Source organism: Bradysia coprophila, chromosome II (assembly GCF_014529535.1).
Source record: "Bradysia coprophila strain Holo2 chromosome II, BU_Bcop_v1, whole genome shotgun sequence".
Classification (NCBI taxonomy): Eukaryota; Metazoa; Arthropoda; class Insecta; order Diptera; family Sciaridae; genus Bradysia; species Bradysia coprophila.
Genome location: NC_050735.1, coordinates 1,151,025 through 1,169,718, shown reverse-complemented (window position 1 = coordinate 1,169,718; position 18,694 = coordinate 1,151,025). Strand labels below are relative to the sequence as shown.

At 35.5% G+C, this 18,694-nt stretch overlaps 4 protein-coding genes across 6 annotated transcripts in view; all 4 read right to left on the bottom strand.

Annotated features, from left to right (window-relative positions):
- Nucleotides 1–18,694, bottom strand: part of LOC119075071 (putative odorant receptor 71a) — a 190,260-nt gene that overhangs the window by 22,417 nt on the left and 149,149 nt on the right. The gene's annotated exons all lie outside the window — the stretch shown is intronic.
- The window catches only part of LOC119073159 (odorant receptor 30a-like), a 46,866-nt gene that overhangs the window by 21,963 nt on the left and 6,209 nt on the right, over nucleotides 1–18,694 (bottom strand). Inside the window, exons 1-5 of one of the 3 annotated variants that reach the window (XM_037178494.1) lie at nucleotides 16,853–17,702; nucleotides 16,690–16,789; nucleotides 16,456–16,630; nucleotides 15,749–15,834; nucleotides 15,638–15,688 (exon numbers count right to left, since the gene is read on the bottom strand). The exons of 1 other annotated variant lie outside the window; for it this stretch is intronic. In XM_037178494.1, the coding sequence (XP_037034389.1) occupies nucleotides 15,638–15,688; nucleotides 15,749–15,834; nucleotides 16,456–16,630; nucleotides 16,690–16,789; nucleotides 16,853–17,598 (1,158 nt within the window). In that variant the 5' untranslated portion in view covers nucleotides 17,599–17,702. Of the gene's footprint in view, nucleotides 1–15,637; nucleotides 15,689–15,748; nucleotides 15,835–16,455; nucleotides 16,631–16,683; nucleotides 16,790–16,852; nucleotides 17,703–18,694 lie in introns of those variants that run through there. One more of the 3 variants, XR_005087020.1, reaches the window with a different exon arrangement.
- On the bottom strand, nucleotides 6,453–8,323 carry LOC119072777 (odorant receptor 94a-like). The gene is made up of 4 exons (XM_037178103.1): nucleotides 7,566–8,323; nucleotides 7,404–7,503; nucleotides 7,087–7,347; nucleotides 6,453–6,503 (listed from the first exon to the last, which is right to left on the bottom strand). Exons 1-4 carry the CDS (start codon nucleotides 8,321–8,323, stop codon nucleotides 6,453–6,455), a joined length of 1,170 nt encoding a protein of 389 aa, XP_037033998.1.
- LOC119073060 (odorant receptor Or2-like) lies at nucleotides 11,610–13,032 on the bottom strand. Its single transcript, XM_037178402.1, has 4 exons — nucleotides 12,299–13,032; nucleotides 12,138–12,237; nucleotides 11,814–12,077; nucleotides 11,610–11,758 (listed from the first exon to the last, which is right to left on the bottom strand). Exons 1-4 carry the CDS (start codon nucleotides 13,030–13,032, stop codon nucleotides 11,705–11,707), a joined length of 1,152 nt encoding a protein of 383 aa, XP_037034297.1. The 3' UTR covers nucleotides 11,610–11,704.

Genomic DNA, 18,694 nt, shown 5'->3' with positions numbered 1-18,694 from the left:
CGAGAAAAATAAGAAGTCACCTATTGAACATTTAAATTCAAGCTTGATGTGATATACACGTTAATAATCATATACATACATTCATATGTTGAATATAGTCGCATATAGTCGCAGGTGAAACTTATTAACTGCATGATATGACATTGCGCACTTGTAATAAGGTTGATTTGACAATTCTAGTGTCATGTGCTTGTCAATCAATTTTTTTCACCAGCTTGTATACTAAGGTTTAGCGATTGATGTATCTCATAGTTCATCTATTGTAAAGAGTGTTTCTCTTACTAGGAAGGGATTCTTTTGAAAACCAAAGCCACTTTCCAAAAAAATTCTTCGAAGCTTGTGTGATCCAAAACCGAAAATTAGCACTTTTCTTACAAAAATTACAACACTCTATTGTTGACACAATGATTTGTTATCTATTTGTCTACTTTACACTTCATAGAGTGTTGTAATGAAAGAGAAAGAAAGTACCCCAAGATAACTTATAATAGACTGGTCTTCGGTCCTCTCGCTCTCAACGTAACATGTTGAAAGAGAAAGCGATATTTTGACAAGTACTCCAAGGCAAGTTATAATTAACTAGTCTTCGGTTCCCTAGCTCTGATCATAACAGTCTATTTTCGTTCTGCGTTCTGAGGAGCGTATACTTTTCTTGAAAACGTCTAGTCAAAGTTTGATCATGCGATTTTTCTATCCAAGACAACCGTGGCAACAAAAGTTTTTATTTCACATCACATTTATTACATCAAAAATTTGTTTACATAGCTATTTTCTAAGCGAAACCAGCGAACGAACATGAATAAATGATTTTTAATCAAATTAGCTCAACTCCTGCCAGCGCCAAATCGATAAATTTAACCCAATTTTACAATAGAGTTAAATTTATCAGCTCCGTTAAATGCTGATGGGCTATTGTTCGACAAATAATGATTATTTACTGTACGAATCGAGTGAATTTTGCACCAAATTAGAAGTATTGCTAATTCACCTAAAGTTTTTTTAAGATGTGGAACATGCGATAGGCACCATTGATTATCTGTTCGTAATGAAAAATAAAAATTGTTTACAACAAAAAAACAAATTCATAGCATTTCACCGTCATAAAAGTTTCTAAGTTCATTAGATATATTAGAACCACCAGTTGTTGCGGTTGTTTCAAGACTTCGCCCATGATAAGAACATATTTTTTACATGATTCTGTCTGCTCGATCCAATTTGACTCATATAAACAGTAAGACAGTCGCTTGCTCGCAACGGTAATTTCGTTTGCCAGGTACGTAACCAAAAAAATGTCAAAAATTCCATAGAGCAACACAATGACATAAAATTCAGTTTGTACAATATTTTGGTTCGACACCTAAATTGAGATGTGACTACGGGTTGAACATTTTGACGAGTGACGGTATTTCAGTAGTATACTCACAAAGGCTAGACTGTAAACAGAAGTACAAATAACAATGCCACTGGTTGTTATTTGGGCCAAAATAACATGGAGAAGTATGATCTGAATCTCTCGATTGTTCTGTTTTTCAAAAGGAAAATTAATTTGAAATCGATTTTCGAATGTGCAAAATCGTACTCGGCCATATTTCGATGAGCTTTTATCAAAACGATTAAATCTTCAACGAAAATACTTCGTTGAGTGAATCTCAAATTGTACAGTATCTTGACACTTGTCTCGGCAGTTTTCTTTCCCAACCCTAATCTTCTCAATTTATTTCCCAGCAATTCGTACTCGACGGAAAAATTCAGTAGTATGTACCAAATTAGGGGTGTAAGTGAGTTAGCTATGCAGTACAAGAAAGTTGACAATGATAAAAACAAGTACGCCAACCAATAAACAATTTCTGAATCGTTCCACGAGAAACTGATAAAATAGGGCAAGCCTCTATCAGTGGAGAATATTGGCAGTTTTATTATGATGAGCAAAAGAGCAATTTTCAATATTGCTAAACAATATGGCCGCACGAATCGCATAAATTTCTGTATCTTTTTCCTTATTTCATCGTATTCTTCACGATTTTTAATTGAGTGGACAACGATCGGATCAGATAAAAATGCGAGGATTTCTTGCTGCTTGAAAAGGAGATACAAAAATTTCACGTACATAATGAACGTCATAAGTGAAAGCTGTGCTGAAAAAATATGTTCGCTTCCGTCTTTGCAAAGAAAAGAATTTGTGGCAAAGAATAAGGGGAACAAAGCACCGAAGAGAGTGTGGAACAATTTCTTGCCGATTTTCCAGAAATCAGATTCATTGTCACTTTGCCATATTCCACTCAAATAAAACAATTTTATAATTAGCTGATATGTTTGGTCAACTTTAATCTTAAACATTTTCTTTGATTTTGTTTTTATCGACTATAACAACCCACTCCCAAACTAATACTGGTTATTTGAATCCATTATAAACTTGTGTCGATCGATGTAAATACTTGAGTAAAATTTTAAGCATTGTGGAATGGAATTATGTGCAATTTAGTAATCAAGTAGTCTACTGTACATTACCATGCGCAGACCTTACTAGTTAGTCCATTCGGACGTTCTTACAATAGATTATCTTGTTAATTTGTAATCTGTGTGGTTATTACAACTGTTCTCGGAACATGGAAAACCAACATTTATAAGTTTGTTCCGAATTCACGCCGTAAGTGTGCCTAAAATTTGAATTTCAAGTGAACGATTCGATGAAAAAGTGAGCCGAAAAATACATTTCAACGCTTCCCTGTATGAAAATGACGCTGCGTTAGAAAGTCTTGCGTGAGACAATTTTTGAATTTCGACCTCACTTACGGCGTAAATAACTACGAATTTTCACTGGCCGAACAAACGCGATCTAATTCTCAGAGATTGTTTTTTTTATAAATATTGATGATGTAATTATAAATTTCACAACGCAGTCATTTTATCTTCTCCACTGAAACTTCGGATGATTTTGTTGTGAAAAACGTTGTGTTCACTAGTTAAGAAAAAAAGTTGGAAATTGTAGTTTCTCAGGTGAACAACTTCCCACTTTTCTTCCCTCGTTGAACGAATAACTATTCATAATAGCCATTAACTAAATGTTGTATTGCTTTGACTAGACCAAATTGTTGAAAAAATTGCTTTTATGCAACCAAGGGTGAACGAAACATGTTACCGTTACGATTCATGACGAAACGTTTTACCGTTTACAATCAAAGTGGACGAACAACCAGGAAAAACAATGCTGATTTCGGCGATGACCATGTGACACGACACAAACCGAAATGAGCAATCATTTCAATTGTACGAGCGCACATACACTTCTTCGTCACTTGTTAGAAACTCGTTTTTTGTTTTGTCGCTGTATCTCTCACATACAGCTTTTTTGGATCTCTCACATCCGACAATTTCTTGGAAATTTTAGTAACAATAAAAGAACAATAATTGTTCGTAATTGTTCATACATTCACAATTTTTATCATTTCGAATGAAAACATTTCTAATCATCTCAGAGTAAACGAGTTTGATTAAAAATCTACGAATTTAAGGCCGCTAGCGCAGTTAAACGGAGAGCTCTCCGTTTAGAAAACGGTTCATCCGTTTACTTGACATTTTGAGTGTTTGAGTGTTTTTCAATCAAATTTTATTTTCACTTAAAATGTTCTACAAAAATATGATTTGACACTGAAAAAGTATTTATTATCAAATTTAATTGATATTTTAATTGATTGAAACTATTATCAACATTTATTTAAAACATTTGAACAAAATAATTGATAAACAAAAAAAACAGACATTCCACTATGAACATGTTGTTGCAAGTTTTGGTAACATTTAGTGAACGAAAATGAACTTAAAAGGAAAAACATAGCTAACGCCGACCCGTACGAAACACCTATTCGTATCAAAAGCATTTAATGTGAAACTCTTCATTTCTCTTACTTCATTTTCTTCTCTGCTGAAAAACTATTCTCCCTTTAAAATCACTTACATTATCCACTCTTTGCCTTGTTATCATATACAACTAAATTGCCGGAGGCAATATAGACAGCCCCGTACGAAGACAAATTTCATAAATTCCTATTTAAACAGCTATATACCGCTATATTTAACTATATTTCACTATAAATAAACATTTCACAGATAAATATATGCTATTATATAGCTCTATATGCCTGTATATAGCTCAATATAGCTGTATATAGGTATATATAGATGTCCGTATATGGAATCCCTGAAACCCCACACACATAACAAATTATTTCCATGTTAACAGAAACTCTCTAAGTATCATTTTTCCCAAGATATTTCTATTTTACTAAAATCCAATATGGCCGCCGGCAGCCATTTTGTTAGGAGACCGGAAATAGTACCGACGCTTTACATTCGTTAATACCTTTCAAACAAAAAAAAATTCATGAAATTCGGTCAAAATTTACTCGAGATATTGACAAAATACTCCACGTTCACTGTACGGCCGAGTAGCCAGATAAGAGCTCACTCCAAGAGACCTAGCTCACGCTCCGTAGAACATAATTTCATAAACTTTTTTTTCCCTGATTGGTACGGTCAATACCTATCTAATAAAGCTAAAACGAACGAAATATGTTCAAATGTGGCCGACCTACAAGCAAAAACTGCTTGCCGCCCTGTGCCTGTTCCACACCAAGGGGTCTAACTCACGAGTTGGTCATCCGATTTCCATAAACTTTTTTTTGTCGATCGGTATTGTAAATACCTTTTATTTGACGTATCACTTACAAGTTTAACGTTTAAATGTCCGGAGATATCTTCGAAAAACCGTAAAGCACTTATTGGGCCACAGCTCGGGAGGGGTCGATCCAAAATCACTCATCTTCGAACTTAGCCTGTCTTTTGACATTACCAAACGGGAAAAAAAAGAATTTTCAAAATCGGATGCGTCTTACTCAAGTTATCGTGCAGACAGACAGACGGACAGACGGACAGACGGACATTTTTTTTTCTCGCGGATTTGGCATCTCTAGACAACCACAATAGGTTTCCCCTTACTCAGGGAGTCCAATTCGACGTGTTACAAACGTATGCGTAAACCTATAAGACCCCAGTACTTCGTACGGGTCTAAAAAGAAACTTCGAAAGTTCGAACTGTCAAGTAAACGGAGAGAAAATTGAATCGAGTTCAATTTTATTTTTCTAAACGAAGGCAAAACGGAGTGAAAACGGACGTAAAACGGAACACTTTTTAAGTGCGCTCGCACCTTAATTCAATGAAAGTAGATAAGTAGGTATGGCCAGTCCATACAAGTCGGAGCACATACGGATTTGCATGGCGCCACCTCAAACGAACTCATTTCTAGTGGAAATTTTCACTACAAATGAGTTCGTTTGAGGTGGCGCCATGCAAATCCATATGTGCTCCGGCTAGAACAAATTTGAACGTTTGGCCATACCTATCTATTTACTTTCATTGCCTTAATTCACGCCGTAAGTGCGGTCGAAATTCAAAATGGAAAGTGCGGAGGTCTTTCTAACGTAGAGTAATTTTCATACAATGGCAATGAAGCGTTGAAATGTATTTTCCGGTTCACTTTTTCATCGAATCGTTCCCTTAAAGTTCAAATTTTAGGCACAATTACGGCGTGAATTTGAGATAAATTTTTCAAAAGTCCAAATTTATGAAATTTTCACCGTTTTAGCAGTCGTTTTAGTGCGACAATGTAAATCTGAATTTCATTAAAAGAAAATTATTTGCCTTTTCAAGCAACTTTGTCAATTTCCCACAACTCCCTGGCCAAGCAATACAACAATTTTAAATAATAGCCTTGGGACAAATCTATATGGTTCATCATTGTACTGATGTTTGACATATGGGCCAAACAGTAACGTAAATATACCGATGTAATGTGTTATAAAGTTTTCATGCTTCGGGGTCGAAAGTGAGGGAATTTTAGAACTTTTCTCGTAATTTCGGCACTTTACTTTGCATGAAAAGTAGTATACGTATCTGTTGTGGATGGTTGTTTTAGGCACTTTCGCGAAATTGCCTAAAATATACCGTCCACAACAGATACGTAAGATTACCTACGAATCTGCCTTAAACGATTGACTTTAGGCACTTTCGCTTGTAACTCTCGAAATTGCTTAAAATAAATCGTCGAAGTTATGAAACTATAACTATTGTATGTATATACGTCAACTTTTAAATCTGAAAATTGCAATATCCCTAATTTGGTATAATTTTTGGTATAAATTGCTTCGAAAATCGTTTCTCTAAATGAAAATATTTAGTGCTGTGTGCAGCAATATGAAAATTCCGTTAATTTTTTGTGTTTTTTAACTTATACATTGTGTAGAAATTAGAGTGACATGTGTGATATACTTTTGTTATGTATACGTCGGGTTCCACACGACCCACAGCGCTTTCAAAGCTAATACATTAAGTATAGAGATGTATTGGCTCCCTCTGTGGTGGTTGTTAGCATCCGAAATTCAAATTTTCACCGGTTTCACTTGAAGTTTTTTATGATGTTGAACATGCTGTATGCACCATTGATTGTCTGTTCTCAATGAAATTAATTTTCGTCAAAAGTTGAAAGTTGAAACTTGCAGTGAATTGAAACTATTCATAATCTTCAGCATCAATCTAAATCTAGTTAGCAAATATATTCTATTAACATGCGAAAATTGCTGTGCGCAAACATTTATATTTAGTTATATGGCTAATGCGTACAATAAATATATAAATATGGGTCTGTTCCAAGGCCATATGAATTGTCAAATTACTGTCAAATTTCATACATAGAATGTCTCATCAATATTTGTATGAAAACCGATCTCTGTGGATGAAATCGTGTTCGTTCGGCTAATCAAAATTTGTGCTTACAGTTGCTTGGAACAAACCTATTAGCGCACGTATTTGACAGAATCATATTACGATCATGTGCAGTAGGATTCTGTGTGTTAGTTACAGGTTGATGTGGCTTTGCATAAAATTTATGAATACTTTCACTAACAGTAGATAAAATTTTGATGCTAACACGCTAGTAAATTGGGGTTTTGCACACACAATGTGTTGCCGAAACTCACATCCAGTGCGCAAAACAACCCCATTTACCAACTAGTCAGCAAAATAGCTAATACCTTCATAAAAGTTCCTAAGTTCATTGGATATATCAAGATCACTAGTTGTTGCGGCTGTTTTAACACTTCACCCATGATGAGAAAGTATTTTTTGCCTGATTCAGCTCGCTCGACCCAATTTGACTCAAATAAGCAGTAAGATAATCGGTTGCTCGCAACGGTAATTTCGTTTGCCAGGTATGTAACCAAAAAAATGTCAAAAATTCCATACAGCAACATGCTAGCATACATTTCTGTTTGAAGAATATTCTCCGTCGAAGCCTAAATTGAGATGAGAGAACATTTTGATAACTGTCGCTATTCCAGGATTAACTCACAAAGGCTAAGCAATAGGCTGAAGCACAAATACAAATGCTGCTGGTGGTGATTTGACCCAAAAATAATGCTGAGAAACAGGACCTGCATCGTTCAATTGTTCTGTTCTCGGATGAAATTCACAGTTTAATTGGAAATCGATTTTCGAATGTTGAATATCGTACTCTGCCAATTTACGGTGAGCTTTTATTAGAACAATTAAGTCCTCATCAAACATACTTCGTTGCGAAACTATCAAGTTCTTCTGGTTCTTGGATCTTGTCCCGTCAGTTTTCTTTCCCATTCCTAATTTTCTGAATTTATTTCCCAGCAATTCGTACTCGATGGAATAATTCAGCATGATGTACCAAACTAGTGGTGTAAATAAGTTCGCTATGACGTACAAGGGAGTTTGCAGTGACAAGAACATATACGCCAACCAATAGATGATTTCTGAATCGTTCCACGAAAAACTGATAAAATAAGGCAAAGTTTTGTCGGCGGAGAACATTGGCAACTTCCAAACAAGGAGCAAAGGAACAGTTGCAAATACTGCCACACAATATGGACGTACGAATCCAATAAATTTTTTTATCTTTTCGTTCATTCGGTCATATTCTTCATGATTTTCAATTGAATGAACAACCGTCTGATCAGATAAGAATGCGAGGATTTCTGGTTTCTTGTACAGAAGGTACAAAAATTTCACGTATATAACCGACGTTATAATTGCAACCAGCACTGAAAGAATGGATTCACTTCGATCGGTACATAGAAATGCATTTGATGCAAAGAATATCGGGAACAAAGCACTGAAAAAGGTGTAGGATAATTTCTTGCCGATTCTACGGAAATGCGACTCATCGTCACTTTGCCATATTCCCATTCGGCAAAATAGTTTCATAATTTGCTGGTATGTTTTGTCCACTTGAATCGTAAACATTTTCTAACAATTTCATTGTCGACCGTCTCACACCTCTGACAAATTGAAACTGATTGTATTGGCTGCTCTTGAATACATTTTAAAACTAAAAAGCATTGATCGATGTACATTACATAATCAATGTATAACGACCTTCATTATATACTAAACTGATCTCATCATAAGAATGTAATTTTGGTGGGCTTCGTTTGTTTCTTTCGTTTTATTTGTTCCACACGTATTCGGTATTCCACCACATAGAAGTAACGTTTGTCTTTACGTTTCTTCAATTCCACACGTACGTGTGAGTGAAACGACATTCTTTACGCTTCTTTGACGCATGTACAACGATGTGGAACAATTAAAACTGTAGAATGCTAAGCAATTACTAAATTTAATTGAGTTGAGTTTAGCGTCTGCGTATCGACGTCATACCTTTCCGTCATAAGATATTAAATTTAGATCAAACCTGAACGTGAAATTAGTAACAAAAAATAACAGGCCATGAAAAGCGCCCTTGTGTTAGAGACTCTGTTCTGTTAAATAGATCCACAATTTTACCCAAAAAAAGAAAGAAAGTTGCTCTATGTCGCGGTTTATCGACTGTCATAAAAGTTTCTCGGTTCATTGGAAATGTATCAAGATGACCGGTTTGGTTGTGGTTGCTTTAACACTATTAACTGCACTATTATTTGCTGTTTCATTTACTCTTACAAAATTTAATTTGCAGTATCCTCAAAAAACCAAGGTTTTGAAAGAACCAGGTTAAGACACCCACAAAAGCGGGTGACACCGAAATCAATAAACGCACTCAGTACAGATTGTGTGTGAAACCAACTTGAAGAAAATGTATTTTTGAAAAAATTCGGAATTTTGTTTTTGTTACGTTGCCTTTTTCATATAAACTTCGTAGCCGCTGAACTCAATTTGTGCCTTCGTGATCAACTCAGAGTTGTCTTAACCTGGTTCTTTCAGAACCTTGCAAAGAACTATTACAAAAATTGCACAATTGAGTTCCAAACAACCCGATGGAGAAGTGTCATTTGCCAAATGAAGACGGACATTTTGTTTACATCTTTACTGAATATCCCGATTCTTTCACATGTAAATTTTCGCAATTTCGACTTTGTCGCACTTTTTCTCCGTCCAATATGAAAAATACTATTCGTACCACGGACTAAAAGTCTTTTTTAGCGTATTCGATTCCAGACCTCGCCTTAGGCTCTCACACACTAAAAAAGACTTTTAGTCCTAGGTACGAAATGTACTTTTGTTTGGAACTTAATTAGCATTTCCATATTAAAGTACGACTAAAATAGATCACACACATTTTGGATGAAATTGTTATCGTCACTGCCTTCAAGTTGGTCTTTTGAGATACGAAATTTAAAAATCAAAATCATTTGTTCGGAAATTAAATTTTCGATCATATTGTCCATGAAAATATGGTTCGATGAAGTGACAGTATAGTGATCGACTTGCTGACAGCGTCAATCATTAAGAGTCCTGTGATATAGTGCTCAAATCAATAATCTATGGTTTTATTTAATTTTACCAAGGTAAACATAGTGCGGAGGTAATGTCATTCAGCCGCGGTGTTGCACATAAGTTCTGTGCCACTGACATCTTTTTTTTAATAATTAACTGTGATTTACTTGTTTTACAAAATATTTTTGCTATCCCTCAACAGATGGCCCGAGTTTCTAATCCATTTTTTGTTTTTAACGAAGGAAGTAGATGGCGTTTGTATCGAACTTTTGTGCCATCGCATTTCTCATTTGGTTATATATGGCAATTACCTCCACGCTATATTTACCTTGAAGTTTACGTTTTAAAAAGTTTTCGTTTGTTTGCATTTATCAAAAAAATTGGTATGGAATACAGTCGGAGAAATACAGATTTCGGGATTTTAAGAAACATCATCGTTTTTTAGTATTTTCTCATTTTGCATGTTATTTCAAATGGCAATGGGGGGAATTAGAGATTAGATTATATCTAAAAATCCCGAAATGTACATTTCTCCGACTGTACCTTTTTTTGTTCCGCGGAAACTGAACTTTACATATTTTTTGTAACAACATCACCGTTTTCAAATATCTTAAATTCAGAGAAAAAAAAAACATTCAAAAATCCAAATGTGGAAACTTTAAAATGAACCCTATACAATTGAATTTAATGACAGTATAAAGCAATTATTTTAAATTTTATTTTTTGTAATTGGAAACTATTTATTATTTTTACCATACAATTTTACCAACAAACTTTATCTGACTTCAATTATTCCCAATAAATTGACACTTATCGACGGTTATTTTATTTGTAAGGTTCAGGAACGAAAATTTTTTAATTGAAGTTTCTCAGTTAATTTCAGGTACTTCACTTGAAAAATATGACATTTTATTGAAGTAATTGTTTTATATGTTAAGGCGAGAAGAAAAGCTTGTGAAAAATGACTGAAAAATCAACAATCTGCAGAATGATAGAAAAATTACGGCGCAAAGTTTAAAATTCTAGAAAATTCACGAAAATTTGTGAAAATTCAAGAAATTTGTGAAAGTTCATGAAATTTGTGAAACTTAATGGACTAGTACTTTCTATGGAACAATTTCTGACCATTTGTCAGTTTTCGAGTTGATCTTTCATAGTCACCCCAAAATAGGTCATTTTCGGTTATACCTCACAGTCAATCAAAACCTCAGATCTTGAGGTATAACAGAAAATGACCCATTCTGGCGTGACTATTTACGACCCATTTGGAAATCTCTAAAATCTTGAGTTGAAAATTATGGAAATAATGATTCTGATAGATGTTGCAATTTTCCAAAACACAAGTTTTTGCTTTTCAATTTTATTTTTGATATCGTGTGCGTTTTACACGTTGTTGCGTGACATTAGGAAGACCTCGCTTTTTCAACGAACGTCGTGAGTTGTGGTCCATGTGAGCATGAAGAAGATCAGCGTCATGTCGATTTCAATTCCACTTGCCGATGCCGAATGTTCATTCTGATTTTCGCCGTTGTTTAATTCAGATGAAGCTTCATTGTTTGGTTCTCCAGCGCCAGTCGGAAGCTTACTAACGTGCGGGCATGATACTCTGACGTTTGATTGAATAAAACACAGTTAAATCCGCTGTCAAGAAGCGAGCATCTTTTATTTTAAACCGACAAAGAATAAGCAGTTTAATAATTTCACTTAACACGTTATAGTTAGGTCCAACATCTCTCGTTTAGTAATAAATAAAACGATAATTTATGAGCTCAAAACTTCATTCCGACAGGTGTGTCCTATTTGGGTGTTTGATAAAATAATCTATGGTGAATACTAATGTGCACTATGTGCACTATGGCTGTGTATTAATGATTGCTGGACAACGTGATCTCTTTAGTCAGAGCAAGGGCATTTTTATTCTTTGAAATTTTTTGAAATGTTGAACAAGCTGTAAGACGATTTCAAAATCTGCAATAAAAATGCTACATTGACTAAACCGACAGTCCAAAAGAGCAGTGCCTACCCTAGTAAATGTTTCCAAAGTCAACGGATACAATTTGCCGATTAACATCACTTCCGATCGCTTCAAATATTCACCAAAAATGATTATGCAAGTCTTGGTTGAATGCGGTTGCCCGATCCATTCCGATTCAAACAAACTGTATGTGAGGCAACTGCTTGACAAGGTAATCTCATTCCCGAAGTACGTTATCATAAACAATTCAGCAGTGTTGTAAAAAAGCGTATAGACGTGAACTATACGTTCCAGAGAGTTGTTACTTATATCCTGGAAATTATTCGAAAATTTTAATGACTTCAAGGTTGTTCGGATTGGTGTTGATCATACGAATGCCAAGCAATAAATGGAACCGCAAATACAGAGGCCACTGGTGGCGAATTGCAATAAAAAAAGTTTTGACAAAAATGATTCCAGTTCGTCGATCAATCTTTAAAAAATGAAAAAAATTTCAACAACCGACAGATAATATCTGGTGCACATCAACACACCTCCTCAAATCTAGGTGAGCTTCGATCGACGCCACTAAGTCTTGATAAAAAATGGCCTGGTTTTCTTTTTCCGTCATTTTTGCCTTACCTGTGATTCGTCCCATATTACAAATTTCCATTCCTACAACTTTATATCTTATGGCACAATGCAGCAATAAATACCAAATAAGAATGGAAAATAATATTGCAGGGAGTGTGATAAGCGCACCGATGACAAAGAAACTGTGCGCCATCCAAAACCCAATTTCACTTTTTTTCCAATCCAATGGAAACGCAATGTCTACAATAAGTAACCTTTCTTTTCCAAAAAATGGGAAACCTGAACATCCCACTGCACCAGCGATGGTAGCACATATGAACACAATCACAAATTTGACGAATTTTTCCACTTTGACATTGCAAAATGCGAATTCTTTGTCATTTTGAATTGAGAAAACGCAAATTCGATTAAGCAACGCCATAATTTGCTTCTGTTTCCAAAGCAACATCCACACTTTAATATTCAGAACTGTGGAAATAATTGTTGCTTCCGCTAGAAAAATACTATCGTCTACGGTTTCTCCTGTAATTGATCCAATCAACAATGAACTGACAAAAAACAGGTGATAGATATAATAGAATGACTTCAATCTAAGTCGACTGGCTGTTGGCCTGTCTCCTCCATGCCAATAACCGATACGATGATAGAAAGAAACCATTTGATCGATTACTTTATGAACTCGGATGGAATACATCCTTGAATTTATAAACGTCGTGTATTCAGTAGTAAACGGTTGATGGAATATTGAAAGCGCTCATTCGTTTCCTTTTAGTGCAACACCAATAAATTCAACTTCTATTGGTAAATTAGAATAAATAATACATAGATCAACCGCAGTCATAGGTGCCATTCACAAGTAACATACTCTCTTTGGGGGGGAGCGAAAAATCAAAGTCCAACCATTTTTCAGATGTAACTGTAAACACGAATTTTGACTGGCCGAACGAACCCGATTTCATCCATAGAGATCGGTTTTCATATAAATATTATTGAGGTTATGTCTCTATGGATGAAATTTGACAGTAATTTGGCAATTCGTATGGCCTTGGAACAGACCTTTTAAAATCAGAATTCTGAAATTTTTTTATTACCTAACCTGACGAGATTTGAACTCGCGACCTCCAGCACACCAGCCGAGAATCTTCACACTGATCTATTGCGTTCTTAATATTGTTGTAGTTTATTTTGAGCCGTTGTTACGGAGAAAAATAACCCGAGATTTGAAATCTTGCAAATAAATCGGTTTTATAATGAAACAAAAACGTAGATCGTGTGTTATGTGAGGTAAAAAATCAATGATCCCTACAAATTTATTCTGGATACGATTGGGTGTGTTTTTAATTTTTAGTGAAATAATCGGTCAATTCAAATGATTCAAAATGAGCAAACGGTTGACGTGAAGTCATTTTTTCATGTTAATCCCGAAAATCCACGGAAGAGTAGAGTATACCTAAACTCTAGCTGAGGATTACAATGTTATCCCAGAAAGATTACTTACTGGATGTAATCCCTCTCGGGCCAACAATTTTAATTTGATTTGATTCTGTGAACATACACAGGATTGGGGGCTCTGAAATTTTCGATTTTTCGCGGATGTATGTACTTTGTGAATGGCCCCATAGTACCATCATGATGGGTACGTTATGTTGCCAAATTAATTATTCAACATTGTTACTTATTTAGGCTGCAGCTGAGGTATGTAAAGGTAAATTCTCTACTTATTATGTTAATGTTTTTTCAAGGCCAGATTTTAGAAAATTGTTTTATCGCATTCGGTGTATGTGGATTGTACCATATATGCAAATTACAAATTTACCCCAGAGTACTAACGTTTTAGCAAGCAAAATTACATAAGGCTGTAAGTAAGAGACTCATACTAATACTCGCACAAGCGCAGCCTTATAGCAGTAATGTACTATTATGTACCTATTGCCAGACTGTTGTTTTGGCGTGTAGGCTGTCGAGAACAGATATATCGAGATAAGTAAAAACTCCCTAGAGAGATAGCTCGAGATTATCGTTCTAGACAGATAATAGTACATTACTGCTATAAGGCTATTAGAGGTGTGCGCCGGTAACTTTTCCTTCGATCCGCGTAACCGTCGGCGTTGAGTCTAGATGGCTACCCAGAGCGATGAGCTCTTAAGAGGAAAATAGGTAATAGACCAAACAATCAGATTCCTCAGTTTAAATAAGTCGGCGTGAAGAAAATTTAAGGGCTATAGCGATTACGCCGACAATTTTTTGACTTTTTACGGAAACGCTTAAAAATTGTCGGCGTAATTGCTATAGCCCTCAAATTTTCTTCACGCCGACTTATTTAAACTGAGGAATCTGATTCTTTGGTCTATTACCTAATTTCCTCTGAAGAGCTCATTGCTCTAGGTAGTTATTTAGTACAAACGCCGACGGTTACGCCGATCAAAGGAAAAGTGACCGGCGCACACCTCTAAAGGCTATATAAGTATATAAGAGACGTGTAAGTATTAGTACGAGTCTCTTATATACAGCCTTATATCTGTGAGGTATTTTATCGCAGAAGACATACATCTCTTTTTCTAGTGAAAACATTTTGCTTGCAAAATCTTTAGCACTCTAGGGTAAATTTGTTTACTCTTATGTACGTCGTGTATATAGCGGACAATACACACACACCGTATGCGATAATAATTATAATTAATAAAAAAGCTGGCGTCCTCAATTATGTATTAGGAGGTTTAACGAAAACGTTACTCTGCTGTACATAACACGAACGAGCGTTAGCGATAATGTAGCAAAAACGACCTGCCGAAATTGGACGCATTTTGAAGTGGACTTTTCGATATGTACTTAAACAGGTATTGGTCCCTAGAGGCCAAAAATATTTTTTTGAAAATTCTTCAATTTTTGTATGGCTAGCGAGAAAACTTGTCTAATTACTATCAAAAAGTCCACTTCAAAATGCGTCCGATTTCGGCAGGTCATTTTTCAAAAGAATCCCTCTCAAGATTTTTTAATAAAAATGTTACGCACATTGCTTTGCAATGTTACAAGGTTACTTATAATTTCCAACATATAAGTTGACTTATAATTTAAACGTCATTTGCGCAAACAAACTAATACAAAGCACACAATGCGAAACTGTCACCGTTTTCGGCACCGACATATGAAAAATTCTAAACTAAGCAAATGAATGAATAATAATATATTTTGAACCAAATTTTCTTCAACTAACATTTGTAGTGTAGGTAATAGGTGTATATTGCGAAGTATACGGCCTCGTACGGTATCTTATTAATTTGCTACCATCTCCGTTGGTTCTACTGAAAGCTTTTTAAGATGTTGAACATGCTGTACGCACCATTGATTATCTGTTCGCCATAAAGCAATTTATTTAGAATCCAAAATCAAATTCAAAGACTTTCACTGACCGTCAGAAAAGTTTCCAAGTTCATAGGATATATCAAGACGACCAGTTTTTGCGGTTCCTTCAACACTTCGCCCATGATGAGAACATGTTTCTGGTTGGATTTTTTTATCGGTTGGAGTCGGCGTTACGTGTAATTCAAAAGATTTGTTGTTTTTCTATGTTAAATCGCTATATTTCGATCCGCGTTTGGATCATCATCAGGCTTTCTTCTATACAATAATATCACATTTACGTCGGTTGAGCTATGCTCTTCATGCGCTTTTGGTTTAAATTTAAAAAACTAACTGGACTTGGATTACAATTAAATAAATAAATTAGGATAAATAGATAAATTAGCTTAAACATTGCTCTATGAGCTTATCACAGGATTTTCAAAACACTTGTTTATCGGAGTCATTTCAGCTGTTCCAGCTGTTTCAGCTGAAATTTATCTATTTATCCTAATTTATTTATTTAATTGTAATCCAAGTCCAGTTAGTTTTTTAAATTTAAACCAAAAGCGCATGAAGAGCATAGCTCAACCGACGTAAATGTGATATTATTGTATAGAAGAAAGCCTGATGATGATCCAAACGCGGATCGAAATATAGCGATTTAACATAGAAAAACAACAAATCTTTTGAATTACACGTAACGCCGACTCCAACCGATAAAAAAATCCAACCATTTTGCACCCACGGCGAATAAACAAAACAAAACAGAGAACATGTTTCTTACACGATTCTGTCTGGTCAATCCAATTTGACTCAAATAAGCAGTAAGATAGTCGATCACTTGCAACGGTAATGTCGTTTGCCAGATACATATCCAAAAAAATATCAAAAGTTACACACAGCAGTACAACAACATGAAATTCTGTTTGCACAATGTCTTGATTCGAAGCCTAAATTGAGTCGAGACTATGAACAATATCATCACTTCCGGTACTTCAGTGGTACTCACGAAGGCTAAGTTGTAAATTGAGGCACAGATAGCAATGCCACTGGTTGTGATTTGTCCCAAAAATAATGGTGAGAAACAGGATCTGAATCGTTCGATTGTTCTGTTTTTTTTTTAATAGTAAAAATTAATTGAAATTGACTTTCGAATGTGCGACAAGTAATACTCGGTTAACGTGCGGTTTGCTTTGACCAAAACAATTAAGTCTTCAGCAAACCTGCTTCGTTGAGACAGTCGTAAATCGTTCTGTTTCACAGCAGTTTTCTTTCCCACTCCTAATTTTCTCAATTTATTTCCCAACAATTCGTACTCAATAGAGTAATTAAGCATCATGTACCAAATTAGGGGCGTAAATAAATAAGCTACGACGTACAAGAGCGTTGACAATGACACAAACAAGTACGCCAACCAAAAAACGATTTCTGAATCGTTCCAAGATAAACTGATAAAAACCGGCAAACCTCCATCGGAGGAGAATATTGGTAGCTTAGAAACAATGAGCAAAGGAGCAGTTATAAAGAAGGCCGAACAATATGGACGTACGAAGCTTATAAATTTGTCTATCTTTTTGCTTGCTTGCTCATATTCGTCACGATTTTCAATTGAGTGAACAACGGTCTGATCGTATAAAAAAGCGAGGATTTCCGGTTTCTTGAACAGAAGATACAAAAATTTCATGTATATAACCGAGTTTATAATGGCCGCCTCTGCAGAAAAGATAGATTCATTTCGATCGTTACAAAGATGAGCATTAGCTCCAAAAAAAATTGGTAACAAAGCACCGAAAAAAGTGTAGAATAATCTCTTGCCGATTCTGCGGTATTCGGATTCATCGTCCAATTGCCAAATTCCAAGATGGTAAAATATTTTTATAATTCGTTGATATGTTTCGTCAGCCGGAATCGTAAACATTTTCTTAGAATTTTATTGTCGTCCGTTAGAACCGACTACCAAACTGGAACTGGTTAAATATATGCACTAGTATCCATTATAAAACTAGTGGTGATCGATGTGCTTATAAATCGTTGTACATGTACAAGTGCACATGCACAAACTATTAATCTAATGAAAGTAGATGACTAGGTATGGCCGGTTTGAAGCAGTATGGTGTATTTCCGAACATAAACCAACATATACAACGGCCGACTCATATCTTAAACGTACACATAATTTCAGTATAATACTAAGAGTATGAGGGAGTTTGCACAACCTCCAAGACTTTGATGTTCTACTTGATGGCAAATGGTCATCCCCATCATATAGCTTCGTTGTGTACATTTATGGACCGAATCTCGCCGTAGATGCACTAAGTGTTGACTGTGTCTTTGATTGGTTTTGAATTCGTCTGAACAAATCGGTTAATTCAATACAGTTCACATCATTTTCAGCAACACTGTTTAAGAAAAAATCTTCTACGAAAAAGATGATAATAGACTGTTTAAAGAGCGCACTGCAGCGGTAGTAGTATTGCATGAGTGTAGTGGTAAACGGAACAGTTAAAACTTGCTGGAGGTATAGGTTTGTTCCAAGTAACTGTAAACACGAACATTGACAACCCGAACAACGACAATTTCATCCACAGCAACGTCGCTCACGTGATATTTCATACAAATCGAGCAATGTCGTCTACGCGATTTACACAGAAATATTATTGAGATTATGGTTCTGTGGGTGAAATTTGACAGTTCATATGGCCTTGGAACAAACCTATATAGGTTTGTTCCAAGGCTGTATGAATTGTCGATCCATAGAACCATAACCTCAAAAATATTTGTGTGTAAATCTCGTAGGCGACGTTGCCATATTTGTATGAAACATCACGTAGGCGATGTTGCTATGGATCAAATCATCGTGGTTCGGGTTGTCAAAGTTCGTGTTTACAGCTATTTGGAACAAACCTATTTGTCAAATCAAAACAAAAGAAAATTGAAATCGACAACGGAATGTTTACAGCATTCTTTTGTTTCATTTCGACAGCTACACCTCCAGCGCAAACTGACCCAAAGAG

What these genes read in the sequence shown, in the direction of transcription:
- LOC119073060 (XM_037178402.1), bottom strand. Translation starts at nt 13,032, where the DNA reads ATGTATTCCATCCGAGTTCATAAAGTAATCGATCAAATGGTTTCTTTC. An exon ending in GCTCACCTAGATTTGAGGAG is followed by an intron (nt 12,238 to 12,298) that starts GTGTGTTGATGT and finishes CATTTTTTAAAG; the next exon opens with ATTGATCGACGAACTGGAAT. An exon ending in CCATTTATTGCTTGGCATTC is followed by an intron (nt 12,078 to 12,137) that starts GTATGATCAACA and finishes AATAATTTCCAG; the next exon opens with GATATAAGTAACAACTCTCT.
- LOC119072777 (XM_037178103.1), bottom strand. Translation starts at nt 8,323, where the DNA reads ATGTTTACGATTCAAGTGGACAAAACATACCAGCAAATTATGAAACTA. An exon ending in CAGCCTATTGCTTAGCCTTT is followed by an intron (nt 7,348 to 7,403) that starts GTGAGTTAATCC and finishes ATCTCAATTTAG; the next exon opens with GCTTCGACGGAGAATATTCT. An exon ending in ACTTAGGAACTTTTATGAAG is followed by an intron (nt 6,504 to 7,086) that starts GTATTAGCTATT and finishes CATTGAGAACAG; the next exon opens with ACAATCAATGGTGCATACAG.